Genomic DNA, 19,252 nt, shown 5'->3' with positions numbered 1-19,252 from the left:
GGCCTTGTTAAACCTCATACAATTGACCTCGGCCCATTGATCCAGCCTGTCCAGGTCCCTCTGCAGAGCCTTACTACCCTCAAGCAGATCAACACTCCCACACAACTTGGTGTCATCTGCAAACTTACTGAGGGTGCACTCGATCCCTTTGTCCAGATCACTGATAAAGATGTTAAACAGAACTGGCCCCAACACCGAGCCCTGGGGAACACCGCTTGTGACCGGCCGCCAACTGGAGTAAACTCCATTCACCACCACTCTTTGGGCCCGGCCGTCCAGCCAGTTCTTTACCCAGCGAAGAGTACACCCGTCCAAGCCATGAGCAGCCAGTTTCTCCAGGAGAATGCCGTGGGAAACAGTGTCAAAGGCTTTACTGAAGTCTAGATAGGCAACATCCACAGCCTTTCCCTCATCCACTAGGCGGGTCACCTTGTCATAGAAGGAGATCAGGTTGGTCAAGCAGGACCTGCCTTTCCTGAACCCATGCTGGCTGGGCTTGATCCCATGGTTATTCTCTATATGCCGTGTGATAGCACTCAGGATGATCTGCTCCATCAGCTTCCCCGGCACCGAGGTCAGGCTGACAGGCCTGTAGTTCCCCGAGTCCTCCTTCCGGCCCTTCTTGAAGATGGGTGTCACATTAGCTAATCTCCAGTCAGCAGGGACCTCCCCAGTTAGCCAGGACTGCTGGTAAATGATGGAAAGGGGCTTGGTGAGCTCTTCTGCCAGTTCCTTCAGTACTCTCGGGTGGATCTCATCAGGCCCCATAGACTTGTGAGTGTCTAAGTGGTGCAGCAGGTCACTCACCATTTCCCCCTGGATTATGGGGGCTCCAGTCTGGTCCCCGTCCCTATCTTCCAACTCCAGGGGCTGGGTACCCATAGAACAGTCGGCCCTGCTAATAAAGACTGAGGCAAAGAAGGCATTAAGTACCTCAGCCTTTTCCTCATCCTTGGTCACTGTGTTCCCTCCCACATCTATTGAGAGCATTCTCTCTCTATTGAGAGCATGAGGATGAGTTATCATGAAATAGAGTGAACCTGTGTTTATTAACACCTAAGAAAGGCTTATTCTTTTGACTCTTTTCAGACCCTTTTTATGTTATTGTTGCATTTATCAATGTACTGCAGAGGGTTTATAATAATACAGATTTCTAAGTACGTAGTTTATATCACTGACCAAAAGCACAGTGTTATAAATTATTTATAGCAGTTTGGATTCTAAAACACCTGTAACTGTGCCCCTTACCCTCACCCCCAAATATTTGTATGGTGTTGATGCAGACATCATTAGAAGGTGATTGTATAGTATGTATGAACTAATTTTTGTTGTCACCTTCTATGGGATCTTAAAGGTAATTCATGGACCACGTTTTTAAAACCAGTGGCCTAGCATTAGCAAAAATAACCATTCTTTGACTAGCTATTCAGTCTTTATGGTTCAATCTTGTTATAAGGTACGACTCATAAATAAATGGATTATTAGAAGTCATGGATTGCTTTAAGCATTGATTGCCTTTGTTGCTGTGTATTCTTAGTGGGATTGTCTATGGAAAATGGAGTTTGCTCACTTCTGACAAACTGTTTTCTGATGCTCTAGCAAAACTATTTACCAGGCTTTTTGTTCCTGTTAAGTCATGAAGGAAGCCAGAAGAAGTTGTGAGCAAAAAAGGGTGATTATTTTAACCAGCCTGACCAATATTGTGTAATTAATAATTGTGAAAGGGGAAATAAATGTAGACATTCCTGTAATGACTGTAAGTACTCCGAAAGAGTCGGTTGTATAAAAATAATTCACTAAGCGTCCCGACTAGAAGATTGAAAATAATGTTTAAAAGCTAAATTATGCAGAGTTAATCTTCAGCAGATAAGCTTTCAGGTTCTTCTTTGAACGCATGGTAGTGTGAACCTTTCAACGGTTGTGTGAGATTGAGTGACTTCTAACATGTCTTATAACAATGTATGTTGTATCTTAATTTTCCCCAGAAAACAGTGATGTAACCATAACATTTTACTCAGTTTACTCTCACGGTCCTTGTTGGCAAGACAACATAGGAAGTTTCTGACCTGGCAGTTTTAATTTTGACTAAATGTTGGTCCTTGCCAGGCTTTTGTATGTCTGCTGATTTCCTAACAAAAAGCTCTGGTAAGCTCTTTTGCCATTTGTGCCTGAATTGCTTGTGGTCAAGCTTTCTTGACTACGTGGCCTCAGTGCACATACAAGGTGCTTAATGGTTTGTCCTTTCAAAGAAGTCAAGAGTTGCTTAATCAGTGGCTCCATGTTAGCAGCTAGCAGTGATGTGGCTGACAGGCACAGACGCTGGCAAACTGAGACCGCTCTTGATAGTTCCATCAAGTTCTCGTACAAAGACGCAAGCAATTGGTTAGGAAGTGCTCTTCCTCCAAATATAAATTTTACTTGATATGGTGGTTCAACGTAACTCAGACCAAGTTGGAACTTTGCTACTGAAGATGCTTGCTAATGCAGTTGACTTGTTTATATCATCAACTGCATGCACTAGCGATATAGTAGGTACTAGTATGCTATCCTATATGCTCTGTCTTCTGACAAATTTTCAATTCAGTCATTTTGAAAAATCTCAGTGGAAAAGGCTTACTGAAAAGCATTTTCAATGTCATTCATTTTTTCATTGACTATTAGAGATGAAGCTCCTTAGCATTTTTCTGAGCTGTTATCAGGCTTTCAGTAAACTACTCATGTGGTTGCTATGAGGAATAACTAACTGTCAGGGTCTTATTGCTGCATCTCTTTTCATGTAATTCCATGAGACTGGAATTGTACATTTCATCTCCCCATCTTCCTGTGTAGGTACCTAGCAATGAATTCACTCTCCCTTTCCCCAACACTGGTCAGCAAAAAGCTGAATTATCTCATCAGAGATGCTCTGTAAGTAGATCATACACTCCATCCATTCCGATGTTTCTCCTCTGAAATGGCAGGTCTTGGTTTATCATGGGACAGGTTGTTTTCAGGTTTCCAAAACATGGCAGTATCTGAAACGTGTAAAACTCTAAATGGAGCGGTGTACTGGCTGTTCAAATATTGCACCCTTGAAAAAGTAGCAAGGCCTAATGTTATGATGGCTGGAGTCATGTTTCACTCATTTCAATTGTAACCAGCACTTTTTCTTTGCACCACCCAAAATAAAAACTATTTGTCAGCCTTAAGCAGTGGTAGTCACAATAAAAGCTACTTAGAATTGAGAGAGTAGTTATTTTATCTGGCAATAACCGTGATTTGTTCAGGTGCTGTAATTAGTTTGAATTCTACCACTTGGCATCCATCCTCTTTTTTGGAATCCTTGCTGACATAGGCTTTGGCCTGCAAGAAGATCTGAGCATCTGAAAAAAAAATCATTGCCTAGCTAACCAAAATAGAATTTAGAAGCTTACAAATAACCTGTCTTTCAAAATACAGTTTTGTCTTTTCATAGGCTTGATGTGACAGTCTTTGAATATATTTTGGAAAGCTATAGAAAAACATGAGAGTTATGTTTTTGGCTCATATTACTTGTTGCTTCATCTAAATATCTTCCTTTTAAATTTTTTTCATTTTTGAAAACTTGGTTTGGGAAGAAATGCAGACATTGAAAAGGAGAGAAAACTATTGCCAACTGCAAAGGCCGCTTTGATATGGCTTCTTAGACAAATACTTCTCTCCAGAACTTCAAATATTAGAATTTCAAGGAAGAAAACTTGATACCAATGTAAAATACCATATTTGCATTCCAGTGTGACCTTTGCATATTGGCGCTAGTCACAGTATTTCAGTGTGAAAGTGCTAGATGTTATGCTGATACTGAACTGAAGTTTATCTGAAAAAAAGGGAAAAAGATGGAAGAGAGTCTTAATCTTGATGAAAGTTGTCTAATGCAAATTAACTGTAAATATATATGGCTCAATACATGATTCAGGCATAAATGATCTGGTGTACTTTATAACATTCAGATAATTTTAAATAACTTATTAAAATATGTAGAAAGCTTTGTCACCATGATTCTCTGTATAATTGCTTTCTATCAATTTGATTGTTTTCAGTCAATTTTTACGAAGTAAAATGTCCCTGAAGAGACATTGGAGAAAATAATTGTTCTGCCATTCCAAAGTAGATTTTCAGCTTGAACTTAATGTACTATTTAAGGAATTTTAAAACAGAGAGCCTTGTGTTCAGCCTTATAGAAATGCACTTACGTTTCCCAGTAAAAGGAAGTACAAATAACTGTAGTGGCTATTTTTCTGTGGAATAGTTAATGTGTAATCACCTTTCTCCATAGCTACGTCTAAAGCAATGATGACCCACTAATTTTTGGAATTTAGGGAATCAAGTGTATTTTCTTATAAAGGGTATTCAGCTTGTCAAGATAAGATGTTATATACTGGAGCTTGTCTAAGGCTATACTTGGTGATACAGTACAGCTGGTTTCGTAGTGTCAAATCTAAAATGTCATGATTGTGTGACCTAAGGCAGTTGTTTGATATAAACTTGTCCTTCTCCTTCAAGTGGTTTAGAATATTTTGATAGGATAAGTTCTTGTGAATAGATTTCATACAGAATTGTTGATGCATTATGCAGAAGGGCAGGTAACCATCTGTGCCCCTGCAACTAGCATGGCTGGCATAAACTAAGTTCTTTGCATAGCTAATTTGATAAACATGTGCTTGCATATCCAGCCTTGATGCAAGACACTGGCCTTGGGTTGTGGAACCATAGCCAAAACCAACGAGTGCTCACATTTCTGCTTTGGGGTTTCACAATCAAGAGAAAAGCTTGGCTTTGGGCCTTATGAAAAAGGTGTCAAAATTAATCAGTCTGCTGCAGTACTGATTACATAGGTGGGTTCTGAAACTGAGGGGAAAAAGGGAGACCTATAAAATGTCCCGTGTTGCTTAGTGCTATAATGAGAGGCTAATTTTGCATTCAGTCTGAATATTTCCTAGGTTTAATTTTTTAGATAATAACTCTTTAACTGCTTTGTTCAGTAGACTGACATACTTGGACTGTATTGTTTCCTGAGATACAGGTAATACAAAGGGACTAATACAATGCAAATACTCTTATGCAGACAGAAAGTGAGAAGTAATGTCAAATAAAAGTGGAGATGTCATGATGTGGGATTCTGAAGTACTGAAATAAGTAGTTTTGTTTATAGAAGTTGAAGAGAGGAAAACTGGCAAGTTAATTGTGGTAGGTAAACAGAAAGCGGAGAGTGAAAAGTTCACACTGGATGTGGAGACACTTGAGTCTGAGAGCCTGCATGAATCCTTTCCATAGAAAGCAGCCCGCAGCACAGTGGTACTGCAATTGGAAAAGATTTCCAGTTTTTCTGGGCAAAAAGCCTCTTCCCCTTGGATAAAGTTTTAAATACAGTATTTTGTAGGTATTTTCAATATACTGTAATGGTCAGTGGTTTGTATATTGAAGTTTGCCGTGATATATTGTTGTCACACCTGTAATAACTGCTGCTGTTTCTGTCTTGCTGCTCACATTAATGCCTCACCATGGAGCTCTGTCAGGCAGTAAGAAAGCTTTTGCTCTCTTGAAGACGTTATTTAGCATTTGTGTTTAGTGGTCATCTTTGCCATAACAGGTGAAGAATTATATTGTATATTCTCAGAACGCTTGTGTAAATTGGGAAAATATCCTCATTTACAAATCAGAGAGAAAAAGAGTGAGAGAGTGTAAAAGAATAATATATTTAGGATTATTTACTATTAGGATTAGTATGGTGATCCGTGGGAGAACAGGGTGTTAGAGAAGGGGAGTTGGGGAATCCAAATCTCCTTAGTCCTAGATGCCTTGTTTTATGCATAAACCAAATTTTCTCAGTATTGATAAATGTGACTTGTCTGTTATGGCTGTATATAAGTATTGCACCTTAAATTGCAGCTCAGATATGCTTAGTATCTACTCTTTATGCTATATCACTATTCTCACAATAGAACATCACTACGTTCAGCTGCAATACTTGTAGTATATGTGGAAGCTGTTTTAGGTTCGATGGTTCAAAGTTGACTTGGGCTCTTACTTCAGAGACGACCAGCTCTCTGTAGTTGTTCTGCACAACTGTCCTTTCCCTCCCTGTTAAAAGAAGTGGCTGTGGGAAGCTTTTGTTTATCTGTTTCATGTGTTTTACAAGATTATTTCTTATCTTGCTTTTGTACACAGTCCTTTTCGGGCAAGGTGTTCAGAGCTCGTATCAGTGCAGTTTGTATCCAGCTGCTTGTTGCTTCCACCTTAATGGGCTTATCACCTACTGTTTGTCTGGGGGTTACATGATAGTGAAGGGAAAACTCAGTTTCTGTCCTGTATTTCTATGGATTCTGTCATTTGCATGCCTTGTGTTTTCTTTTTTCCCTAGTGTGATTGCTGAAGAAAATGGCCATGCTAACACACCTCAGAAAGGACTGTTAACTGAAGACACCAGTGTAGCTTCTAGGGTACTTGAGGCAGTCTCAAAATCCACTCTTTCACCCCAAGTGCTGCAGGTTTCAGAAGAGCCGAATACGGTGCCTACTCCAGTAAAAAAGCCAAGCAAGACAAAACCACAAATAGATGTGAAAGCAGAGTTGGAGAAGAGACAAGGAGGAAAGCAACTGCTTAATTTGGTGGTAATAGGTAATACTGATAAATTATATTTTTGACAAACATAGAGCTTAAAAACTATGTTGATTGAACCTAGAAGTGGTACAAAAGCAAAACTGTCCTCTCTCCAGGGAAGGGAAATCTCATACTGCTTTCAGTCGCATCTGCTTGACTGTTATTCTTTGGAAGGAGTACATTCAGATGTCCTTGACTAGGACAGTGAGGGTGACGTAGCTTCCTTTTGACAGTATAGTAAAATGTACTTTGGTTTGGTTTCATTCTTGCGGTGTGCTCTTTTTAGTATAAATTTGGAGGTGCTATATGGCTGTCATGTTAACTGACTGTTTCAATAAACTGTCTCTCTGTATCTCTATCTTACAGTATTGTGAAATTCTATGGATTGCATAAGCATTATTAATGCATGTGATTTTAATATGTTTTAGTATATTTCTTCTTGTACTATATTTAAAATGCATAAATTAATAAAATTGATATAATATTTATTTCCCTCCATAGGACATGTTGATGCAGGTAAAAGTACTTTAATGGGTCATCTGCTCTACCTTTTGGGAAATGTGAACAAAAGAACTATGCACAAATACGAACAGGAGTCTAAGAAAGCTGGTAAAGCTTCGTTTGCCTATGCATGGGTCTTGGATGAAACTGGCGAAGAAAGAGAAAGGTAGAAATATCTTTTAATGGGAATTACCTTTTTTCCCTGAAAGAATAGCATTTGTTAGGAAATATCAATTTACTAATAATTCTTTGGTAGAAATATTCTAAATGTTTAAAGATATTTAATCAATACTTATTAGCAAATATTTTTCTTTGTCTATATGAGTACGTGTTATCAAAAGAAAAAAATAATATCCTCATTTGGTTATAAGAAATGTTAATGAGAAGTTGAGTATTTCTTCATGTATTTCTATGCTGTGGAATGCAGTGTAGGACTACAATACGGAATGCTTCTAGTAGCCGAGTTAGTTCATTTAAAGGTGCTTTACTGGTTTATTGCTGCCAAATTTCTCACAGTTTGGTTATCATTGTATGGGAACATTCTAGATCAAATTTTTCTATGAAAGGGTGCCAGAATTATAAACTAAGCACTGAAATGTCAGTTCATCGGATGTGACTTACATTACGTTGAATATAAAATCTCTAAACTAGATTAATAAATTATATTTATATTCTTTATAAACTGCCTTTAATTTATTAACTTGAAATATGAAATTTAAAATTAAATTTTATCATATTGAAAAAGTATGTAATGGGGAAGCAGTGAAGCTAATTTTTTAAAAAGAAATCTGTAAGAACTTTTAAGAATGGGAAGCTCTTACCATATGGGAAGCTAAAGACATGTTATTCTGTGTTCACAAAATAATAAAAAAGGAATTTTCTTATGTGTTTGTTTTTACAATCCCTTGTCACCCATGGTTTCATAGCATATAAGCTCTTCTGGTTGGAAAGATAACCTTTACAATGTAAACTGATGCTGAAGAACATGGAATAAGGCAGTCCCTATTGAGTAACTTGTTTTTAAAGGCAGATACTTTTGCAGTGTCCCTGTATATAGCTAGAATTTTGCCTATGTGAGTCCTTTCATTTATGAAGTGAACAAACAAACCTGAGTGGAGGGGTGTGTGTTGGGGGGTGCAAGTACAGGGAAGGGGGGAACAATCATGAAGCGACCAAACAGAAATTTTAAAAGTAGCCTTACATCAGTTAAGCCTGATGATATTAGAGTGGTAGTGTTGTGACATTACAGTCTCAGGATGTAAAAGAGGAAAAGCTGATGGGGGAAGGGTCTTTTTCTTAATCCCCATAGATGTAGCTGGGTGTAAAACAGACAAACTTTGAAGATCGATTCCTTTCACACATCTGTAATAGAATAATTAAACATCATATTAAGTATGTTATTTTATTAATACAAGCTACCTTTGATAGGATGCAATTAACATGTGAAACCAGAAAGAGAGACAAGTATTGCCTGCAAAAAGTAAAATGTTAACAGAAAGTAAAGTTTGTGGAATAATTGTCATGAGCCTTAAAAGTTATATCCCTTGGTCTATGATTTTTAGGATACAACAGTTGTGCATTTAGCATACCAGACTTCTCTTCAGATTATAAATTTTAATTTTTAAGGGAGAAGTTTTCTGAATTGGTATTTTCGATTGATTCTGTTTTCTCTTTACTTTGGGTTTTGTATTTTTAAAGAAAAACCTTCTGGAGCCATCTGTAAATGTTTGGGTTTTTGGGGAGTTTGTTTTGGTGTGGGTTTTTTTTTTTTTGGTTATTGGAAGTAGCATATTTTTAAGCATCTGTGCTAATGTGAGTTTTGTCCCTTGGAAGTGCCTTTCTTCATCGTCTATAAAGGGAGATACAGATGACTAACCCAGATACAGACATGGGCATGATAGGTGTTTGCATTTGATCAGATGAATCCTATCCTATGTGCTGTGCAGAACATGTTGTTAGTGAGATGTGGAATTGAGTCAAAGCACTGGGATCCCTCCTTGATAATCAGTAGTTCTGCACGTGGATCTTTGCAAATGTGTAACTGTATTCCTATGTTCCTATACCTTCTATTTTTTTTATTCTTGGCTGTGTTTCTGTTACTTTATGATGCTTTTTTCTGAAGAGTTAAGTATTAAAAGTAGAATTAGTAATGATTTAAATATGCAGGACAATTTTCATGTTCTCACTGTGCTTGTTGGGACGTAGTCTATGGTGCATGGAGTTAGTACTGTGATTCTGGGTGTTTATTTATTCGCGACTAGAGTTACTGAAAGGCAGCTCTAGAGGTCTGCTTTTCCAGCAAGCAGGTTTCTTTCAATTTTTTTGTGCAGGCTAAATCAAATGAAAGCTATGACGTGTATAATTTCATGATTGTGTTTTTAATAGCTTACTTTATATCTCTATGAAGCTTTCAAAGCAGTTTTAATAGTGTGTTGCATCTATGCTTTGTTTAAAGGGGAGTGACAATGGATGTAGGTATGACCAAATTCGAGACAAAGACTAAAGTAATTACACTGATGGATGCTCCAGGCCACAAAGACTTCATTCCAAATATGATCACAGGAGCTGCACAGGTAGAGATGATCTAAAACTCTTTTTTTCTAATAGCATTATTATTTATAACTTTTTCTTAAATTGGTTTTCTTCTTCTTTTAAAAATCTAAGATGAAATGGAATCCTCGATGGTGCTAAGATATCTTTGCAGTTTTCATGAGTTTTCTGAACTTAAAAAAGAATGCAGAAAGGCAGTTGCTTTTCTTTTTTTGGGATGTTAACTTTTTGGAGGAGAGTTTTATTAGGGAAGTAATTTGAATGGTAAGTTGCAGTTTGATAAAATCAGAGTTGAGCTTTGAAAGCTATTCAAATGTGGCATATGCCTACTCAACAAGAAGTTCTGTGAAAGTGGTCTTGTAGGTAAAGATTTTAAGTGGTTTTGAGCTTAAAGAAAAAAGATTTGGAGAGGTCAAACAAAAGGCATTTTGTTCTTCTATTTAACAATGTTTTTTATATGGGATGAGAAAATATAGATAACAAGGGTTATGCAGAATGCATCTGTGTTGTCAGTAGGACATTTGCAGAGACTACATGCCACTTGCTTTAGGAACAGTAGGTAAAGTCAAAAGCATTGGGCACTACCCATTGGATTCAGTATGGCACTTATCGTTCTCATATAGGTTAGTTATTTAATTTATGGAAATAATAAATCAGAGGGGGGGAAGAATAATGTGGTTACATGACATAAAATGTGTGAAATTTTTTCTGCTTAAAGGCACCCTTTTTTAAATAGTAGAACTGATTCTCCAAAGTACAGGTGTAATCAAAGATTATTTTTTTCTGAAGCTAAGCTACTGTGTAGAAGTTTTTGCTTTGTGCATGTCATTACAACCTGAAATGTGAGTTTTATCTTAAGATCTCAGTAAGGATGGGTACTGTTAGTATGATTTTCCCGACAGAGAACTATACTGTAGGAAGACTGGTTTGCCCCAAATTCTGCTCTAGCTCTGAAGCAGAGCCTTGGTAAGAATTCAGACCTTGTGACCCAGTGGTTAGGCTGCAGAATAGCCAGAAGTTTGCAAACTTCTGGTATAAGTTTGCAAACTTATGGTATAGAGCTTGTACAGTCATCTATATTGTGGAGCATATGTTGTAGGAAGTTCAGGAGTTTTAAAATTAGAAATGGATCTTTACTTTCAGAACAGTGGAAAAATGTTAACTCAGCCACGCCATTTTCTTTACAACTTAAATTTAGAGTGGTTTGTCTTTTGGGGAAAAAGTTATACAGGCAGAAGTGTTAAGAGAAGACTTGCAGATCCACCAGCAGTTCTATCAGTTCAGCAGAAGATGGGGCTGGCCAAATAAGACTTGGTATCTCTGTGTTCCCTCAGCCCTCAGGATGGTGTGGGGCTGGTCTGTTCTGAAGCCTGTTAAGGAATCACTGAAACTTTGCAAGTTTCTGTTGCCTGTTAGAGTAGGCTCAGCGCTGAAGCAATGGGTAGAAGAAAGCAAACATGGAAATGGCTCTGATGCCTTTTTATCGTGGAGAATTCTGTTAGAAGGTGAATCCCCAAGTGCTGTTGTGCAAAATGCAAATCAGCCTTATCAGGGCCAGGATCTGGCCTTTGATACATATGGTTAATTCATGTAAGTCCCGAGGTATGGTTTTTATAATTTAGAAAATACAGGATGTCCTTTTTTTGAGGGAGAAGTTCACCGCAATGCATTTCTGAGGCTGAGAGCTGTGGGGAAATTAATCCCTCATCCTTTTCCCGTTCTCACACTTGCAGTGTCTCTGTATGAACTGTGGGGCTTTCACCCCTAGGACAAGGTGAGGGGAATTCAGAGCCAGGACAATGTACTGTCTCTGTTCCTTCTCCTGGCATCTTGAAGCATAAGCATGTAAGGAAAGGGAGAAAGTACCACTTTTTCTTCTCTCTCTTTCCATTATGTCCATCTCATGAGTCCTGTGAAATTGTCTTACACCTGCCTTTTGACAGCAGTACCTTTATTGTTCATGTCTGTTGCTGTTGCTTGGTACATGATGATGGTCTAACTGGCTGTTACTTACCAAAGCAGGAAAAGTAGAAGAAATACTAGCAGCATTTAGGGCTAACAGCAAAATCTGTGGTTTTTCCCTGTGCTTACATGTTGACTTTTGTGCAGTGCTGTAGACTGTGTGATACCTATTTGCTCTTAATGCTGGGGCAGAGAGTTTGCCTAGATGATAAAGTAGGCTACTCCGTCTTTTCCACGTTATGATTTTTGGCATGCTCTGGTGTGTTGAGTAGACTGTAAAGCATCCACATCCAACATGCAGTTGCCTGGTTGTCCCAGTTGTATAGTGAGGTGATTTATCTGTAATTTTTGCAGCTTCTCACTATGAAGGTGTCCAGACTGAGCCAGGGAGAACTGGACATTGTGTTCATACCTGTTCCAAAGCTTCTGGAACACAGGCAGCTTTTGTTTAGTTGAGGTCTGTGCATCACATCCATAGTGGGTAGTTTGAAGATGACAGGTTCCTAAAACCAAGACTTGGCTTGTGTTTAACAGAAAATGGTGGTTTATGGCATGAGATGACATAATGCCATAATACGTCACTGAAGTGGGCATGACACAGATAGGACTGAGCAATTTCTATTACATTTGAAGCACGTCAGGATTCCTCCCATCTAAAGTACATTTTGTGTGAAATGTTGCTGATTGATGTATTTACCCAGATTATTTCCACCTCTTAATCACTTTTGATTGTTTTTTTTTGTTTTGTAATCTAGGCTGATGTGGCTATTTTGGTTGTGGATGCTAGCAGAGGAGAGTTTGAAGCAGGGTTTGAAACGGGTGGACAAACTCGAGAACATGGATTATTAGTGCGCTCTCTCGGAGTAACACAGCTAGCTGTTGCAGTCAATAAAATGGACCAGGTACGTGCTTCATTTTTTCATTTAATTGAAGGGCTTCTATCTAAGTTTAAGGATCAATATTGACCCTAATTTTATGGATCAATATTGTGAAATTAATAATAAAGTATTGCTTCTTTCTTTGATTCTCAGCTCTGTCTTGTGTTTAGACTTTACAATACTTTTCTTTTTATTTATGGGTGTATTTTCAAAGCACACAGATGGATAGTTTTGGTGCTAAAATGAGTAGGGGTCCCTCTTGTACGTGTGAAAATCTCACATAAGCAGTTAACCCAGTGGCATCTGCAAGGGCATCTTGGTGGTCATTCAGGTCAAGACCCCAAGAGCTTTGTTTAAACCTGTAAGGTGTGTTAAATATTACTAGTTGTGTTTTAGATTATTACTGTGTTGTATATATTCTTGCTGAATCTGAATTCTGTGTAAACTTAAAAAAAAAAAGGTGTTGTTCAAGGACAAATGAAACTAAAGGGGCTTGCAAGTTAAGTGGTGTGTTGTTTGCTATCAGTAATTGTTAATGTGTATGCTCTTATGTATTCAACTATGAATCCACCTGGAAATCTCATAAATTCATTGGGTGCTGTGTGTGAAGAACACCTACTGGTACTAAAGAGTTGGTGACATGCAGCTGTATGTTTGACTCATGGTTAAAAATCTACAATTTTATTATCATAATCTGTTTTCTATTTTAGGTCAATTGGCAACAGGAAAGATTTCAGGAAATTACGAGTAAGCTTGGCCAATTTCTTAAACAAGCTGGCTTTAAGGTAATATAAATTTCTGAGGTCTTTGTTGCTTTGTTCAGGCATTTGGGTAGGATAAGCTTTTCTTACAGTCAGGTTATTTTGTGTCACTTTCCTGCTACTACTATATGCACATAGTGTAGCAGATTCCTTTTCTTACTGGTAGGGTGTACATGGAGCCCTGGTTAAGGTTAGTCAGTTCTTTAATACTCTTTCTGTCATGATCTTTGTTTAGGCCTGTTGAATCTTTGGGGCACTCGCTTCGATTGTAGTTTCTTGGGATTGTTGTCTGCAAAGCAGAACAGACCAAGGGTCGTCTATCTTAATGTTCAGGATTACATGAATGACAGTAGAGAGTTTTATACCAGAGCAGGTGTCATTGTGGATTATGAACTCATAAGAACACTCTCCATTTGCCATCCTTGACTGTTCTTCTCACGTTTCCTCAGTTCCAACTACTATCCATTTGGACTGGCTGCGGCCTTCCTGAAATCCCTATGCATAAACCAGCAATTCAAACCAAAGTTTTGCCTGTCAGATATGGAATTGGAGTTTGTTACCTGAACTCAGTTTCTGGTTGTTAATGTTGCTATCATCACGTTTAAGTATCTCCAACTCTTTGTTGGAGCACTGTAATCAGGCAAGAGGTAAACAGAAAGGAAGTGGATCCACTGAGTAATGTGCCTTCTCCAGGGGAAATACGAATGTGCCAACTGTTCTCTTATAGCTTATATGCGTAATATTGAAAAAAATGCACCTCCTGCTTCTCCTAGAAGATCCTGTTGTTAATGTATGCTTAACTTCCATTTGTTTTCTTAATTAGGAATCAGATGTGGCTTATATCCCAACGAGTGGCCTTGGTGGTGAAAATCTTGTCACAAGGTGTCAGTCAAGTGACCTCACACAGTGGTATAAAGGAAAGTGTTTGTTGGAGCAAATTGGTGAGTGCAATTTTCCTCATTTAAAAACTAATATATCTTAGTCCTGTGTATGTCAAAGCTTTTATTTTTGGGGAAATGTGGGGCAAAGTCTTTGGAATGCAATATAGTTGATTTATCCCAGGTGAGAAGTTGTTGAGATAGTTATTGAATACAGAAATTCTAAAAGGTCTTATCAATTTATTTGCAGATTCTTTCAAGCCACCACAGAGATCAGTGGATAAAGCATTTAGGTTGTGTGTTGCGGATGTTTTTAAAGGTTGGTTGTTTTTATAATATTGTCATCATCATTTCACTGATATTTAACACAAGTGTTTGAAAAATGATGTAAAAATAAGACTTAAAGTAGGAGCTTTATGTGTATCAGTAGTCTTGAACAGGAATAGTAAGTTTTCAAGCACTGTTCTTTGTCCAATTTTAGATAGTACCGCTGAAGGAGAAACACACTGGAAAAGAAATTGAGGAAGAAAATCTGCATGACCAGCTAATTGGCTATGTAATGAGTTGATGGTTCTGTGGGACAGAATTTGGAAGTTTCTCTTTCCCAAACTGGTTCTTGTTGTCTAGATGAATGTTTCTCGAACTTTTTACAAGTGTGACTTTGGGCTCTTTTACCTTCTACTCCTAGATTTTAAAAAAGTTTGACTTGTTCCTTTTATGTTCATTGTTGTAGCTGTAAATAGTGATAAATTCCTTCATTTTCCTATAAAAATTTGGGGGGGGTGAGGTGGAGGAAAAGGATGGTGGTGGTGAGACACTTATAGCCAGCCAAGGATTTAATGAAAGGCAGCTAGCTATTCCCTAGCACTAATAGAGATACAGACAGCAAGTAACTATAACCAGTTTTTATTCCCGTTGTCTGGAGAAAATAGACTGCCTTGAGCCCTTAAGGTTTTCATGGTAAACTTGATATTTTTTTTCAGTTACATGCATTTACATTTACAGGTAATTTAGAAGAAAGTAGGTTTGTAATGCTCATTTGAAATGTTCCATAGGTCCCTTGAGAAATGTTGCATACTAAATGGCAGCATGATTTGAAATGTTGTAAATACTTGTAATCAAATATTATTATTGAAATTCATATTTTAAAAGAAACTTTACTTTACATATAGGGTGTTTATAGGGGAAGTACAAACAAACCAGATCAAAATACTGATTGTAATTGGAAAAGTCAGTTTTGTGCAATTTTCATGTGGGACTTTGAGAAAACACTAGATGCTGTACATGCCCTGGGTTACCTGACTTAAGATACTGAAGCCATGATGTTAAATATTGAAACCTTGCATGAGAATTTACCCTAGTGTGTCCCCACTGGTTTCGTGATCTAGGCTGTCACTGGTTTGGGTTTTTTTTTTGTTGTTAATTTATGAGCTGTGGGAAAGTGTGTTAGGATTATTGATTGAGATCTTTCAAAATATTATCACAACTTTTTTGTTGCAATAATCATTTTTGTGTTGAGCTAAGTTTCACAAAATGAGCAATTTTGACTAAATCTGTTCTGTGGAGAAGTCTGTTTTTTTGCTAAAGTATGCTTTGGAAGGGACTCAATTTACGTATGCAGGGTTTATCACTAAATGTGGCCTTTTAGGTGTTTTTTAGGCTATTTTTTTCTTACCTTGTGATCTCAAAACTTAATTAACTTGGATGCCACCAGAGGAAGTAGCTGCAGGTATGAGTACATGAAACAACAGTTGTTCTCAGCATTATTCCAGTGCTTGTGCGTGCTCAGGAGGAGCTGTCCATAGATGTGTGTAAAAAGTGAGAGTGCTGAGTGTACTCTTACGTAGTTTGGAAAACCCCTTTTTTTTTAAGGTTACCCACACATATGATTCATCTACCTCAGCCTGATTTAGGTGTTGTCCTCCATAGCCCTCCTAATATTCTCTCCAGGCAAACTGTCTCCTAATCCAAGAGGTCCCTGTAAGTGCCTTCACTGCTGCATCAGTCCCCACTTACCATATTATACTGCTGTCTAGGGTATGACTTGATCTGACTTTAGAAAAGCCTTGTCCAGCAGCGAAATCCTGATGACAAAGAACATGTCCTCGCAGAACCCACGTACCATGATACACAGAAACCAGGCCATTTTTTATGCCCTGATTCTGTTGCCCACTATCTGTTTTGTACTTGCATTGATTTCGTGGGGAGCTGAAGGAACTTAACACTCTGCAGGAAGCAATCAGCATGGGAGAGGGCGAAGCTTCAAACACCACACTGGTTTACCAAGCCAGAGCTGGTGATGATGTGAAAAAAAGAGAAATGGTTCTTGATTGTGCTTGGGAGTGGTTGGGAAGCTGGTTCACGTTTCTGGTTGCCTGCAAGTGCTTGCAGAGCCAGCTTCAGGTTCTTTTGTGTACCATATTGAGGTGGTCTTTGTACCATGACTTGGGGATTCTTTTTCTGGCAAGTATCTGCTTCTCCAGTTTTCTCTTCTTTTGACATCCGATGTCATCTGTTAATTGACTTGCATTCATCACATTTGTTTGAATGAATAGAGGAAAATTAGCTTGCAGGCATACTGGTAATATTTTTCCAGCTAGATAGATGGAAGCATTCATCAATAATGGTGATGAACGCAAAAGAGCAAGTTGGTAGTATGTGACCTCAAGATTTGAGGTCAACTTGCTCTTTTTAATTCAGCTTTAAATTAAGCTTTTAATCTAATGTGACACACAAAATACTAAGATGCTTGCTTATCACTGAATTCTAATGTTCAGCAAAAGGTATATTTGTTGTTTGTACGGATACTGAAAATGTCAGTGTAGCATCACTTCAGAGGATTCTTTTTAAACACACCTGCAAACACATGCTAGGGAGATGAGGTATTTTCTTAAGGTGTATATGCATAAATGTGCACATGTAGCACATCTATTGAAAATAACTGACATATTCAAATAATGAACAGAGTACTAGGACATTGAAGAAGAAAAACTTTGCAGACCTTTTATTCAGAAATACTTAAGTCATCCACAATTATAATAGCTCCTCATATTAAATAGGACTGAATCAATCTTTGACTTTCCAGGAGTAAAAGTAATATGCAGACAGAGCATGTAGGATTCTGACTCAGTTAAACAGTAAATGGCATAGGAATTTGCACCTGTATGCATGAGAATTTTTATGAGAAGTCTGTGGTATGTTTTCTTTATCTGTAATTGTAGTGAGAAAGTGCTGAATTAAATAAAATTGCTAGAAATTAAGGGGCTTAATCTAATACTGAAAAACTAAAAAATATTTCTTCATGTACCTACATTTGTTTAAAGAAGGATCTTTCTCCCTTAGTTCTGAAAAACATAAGATCTAGAGGTTTTGAATTTGATGTTTCATTTTCATTATGATGCACAGCTGGCTAACTTGCAAGTACTGAACGCTCTACTGGGGGGGGAACCTGTCTTCATTATATTAAAAACTTATCTATGCAATGCTGAAGGGCTGACTTGTTGTGGGAAATCGACCTTGTTATGAAGTTTTTTTAAGTTATTAATGTGTTTGTTACAGACCAAGGATCAGGATTTTGTGTGACTGGTAAAATAGAAGCAGGCTATATTCAAGTTGGAGAACGACTTCTGGCAATGCCTCCCAATGAAACTTGCACTGCAAAAGGTACAGTCTTCAGAAGCGTGTTTACTTTCAGGTCAATACTGGGCTAGAAGCAGTTACTGAAATGGTAACAGACTGTCAAACTGATACTAACTGTCAAACATAAAATGTGAAAGCATAAAACGAATTTCTTTAGATGTGACTGTGTCTGTATAAATATGTCTATGAAGAGTATGTGAGATCTTGCATTTTTTTTTACCTTTTTTTTTACCATATCAGATAGTCCAAATGTTATATAGCCTCATGACTTTTGACATTGCTTTATGAAGAACCTGTAACAATGTCTGAGTTCCAGCAACTGCATATACTGCATATAAAAATATGCAGTAAGGGAATCATGAATATTCAGCTTTAGTGTGGAGTGTTACTGCTGTTAGGAAGTGTGAGGATCTTAAACAACCTTTAGAAATTAATCTTATGAATTAGATGTGAAAAAGCTTGAGAATTAAGTCTCTGCTGTTTGATGTTCATGAGATTTGTCACTGATCCTTTCATAATATACAAACTTTCAGGATATAATTGTCCTGAGCAACTACAAAAGAGAAGAAAATTGGATTTAAATTTCAATACATTTGATTTCTGAAAAGAGGAATAGCTAAGTTAAGACATTAAATGTTTAGCTGTTTCCTGATTAAGCTTGCTGTCTTTGTATTGCAGTTGGTTTTGTTTCATATGCAAACAGAAAGATAAAATTATGATTTTCCTACATTGACCAATGAATAAAAAATTAAGCCATCAAAATAAATGAATAGGTTTCTATATCTAACTATTTAGCCTGAATTCAGCAATGTGCTGGTTTGACTGTCCTGTTCTGTTCCGGAACCAGCTCGTTCAGTGCTAATTTGGGAAGCTCTTCAGCGTGCCTCTTTATATAGTTGTATGCACATTGTTTGCATGCACAGGAATGTTACAATAATGTGGATGAATATGGGTATCAGACCACTGTAGTCACTCCTCTCTTTTGGGAGTGGAGGAAGTAGCATGGAAAAAGATGTATTTTTTCTGAGTATCTTCAATGGTACAATTCTATGATTTTTCTTTTATACTGCCTCTTGTATGGCTGAAATGCAGGTGAAGATTGGGGGTATTAGTTCAATAAGCATGTATAATTTATATTTAATGTAAAGAAGAGATAATTTAATTTATCATACAATATTTACTACAGGTAGTGTGCATATTAGGATTCCAGTTTTTCATTTCAAGAGGCTGAATCTCACTTATTCTGTGAGAATGACATGTATATGTGAAATAATTATCAACACTGCTTAAAAAACAGTACTTGACATGCTTGTAGTTGAATGATGCTTTCTGGCATGTTTTTGACAAGTGGTTCTGGGAACAGATTTGCAAATCAATAAATACAATCTGTAGCGAAATAGAACTAGATCCTATAAATGTATGCAGTATTTATAAAAAGTGGGGGGTTTTCTTTCCTTCTTGGTGT

The 19,252-nt window shown here is 37.5% G+C and overlaps 1 protein-coding gene across 1 annotated transcript in view; it reads left to right on the top strand.

The window, feature by feature from the left end:
• The window catches only part of HBS1L (HBS1 like translational GTPase), a 65,288-nt gene that overhangs the window by 40,053 nt on the left and 5,983 nt on the right, over positions 1-19,252 (top strand). The window contains exons 6-13 of the mRNA XM_075498784.1: positions 6,380-6,636; positions 7,120-7,285; positions 9,575-9,692; positions 12,387-12,533; positions 13,220-13,294; positions 14,094-14,211; positions 14,399-14,467; positions 17,707-17,811. Coding sequence (XP_075354899.1) covers positions 6,380-6,636; positions 7,120-7,285; positions 9,575-9,692; positions 12,387-12,533; positions 13,220-13,294; positions 14,094-14,211; positions 14,399-14,467; positions 17,707-17,811 — 1,055 coding nt within the window. The remainder of the gene's footprint in view (positions 1-6,379; positions 6,637-7,119; positions 7,286-9,574; positions 9,693-12,386; positions 12,534-13,219; positions 13,295-14,093; positions 14,212-14,398; positions 14,468-17,706; positions 17,812-19,252) is intronic.

Source organism: Mycteria americana, chromosome 3 (assembly GCF_035582795.1).
Source record: "Mycteria americana isolate JAX WOST 10 ecotype Jacksonville Zoo and Gardens chromosome 3, USCA_MyAme_1.0, whole genome shotgun sequence".
Classification (NCBI taxonomy): Eukaryota; Metazoa; Chordata; class Aves; order Ciconiiformes; family Ciconiidae; genus Mycteria; species Mycteria americana.
The sequence above is the reverse complement of the archived record's forward strand: the minus strand, read 5'-3'. Positions and strand labels throughout refer to the sequence as shown.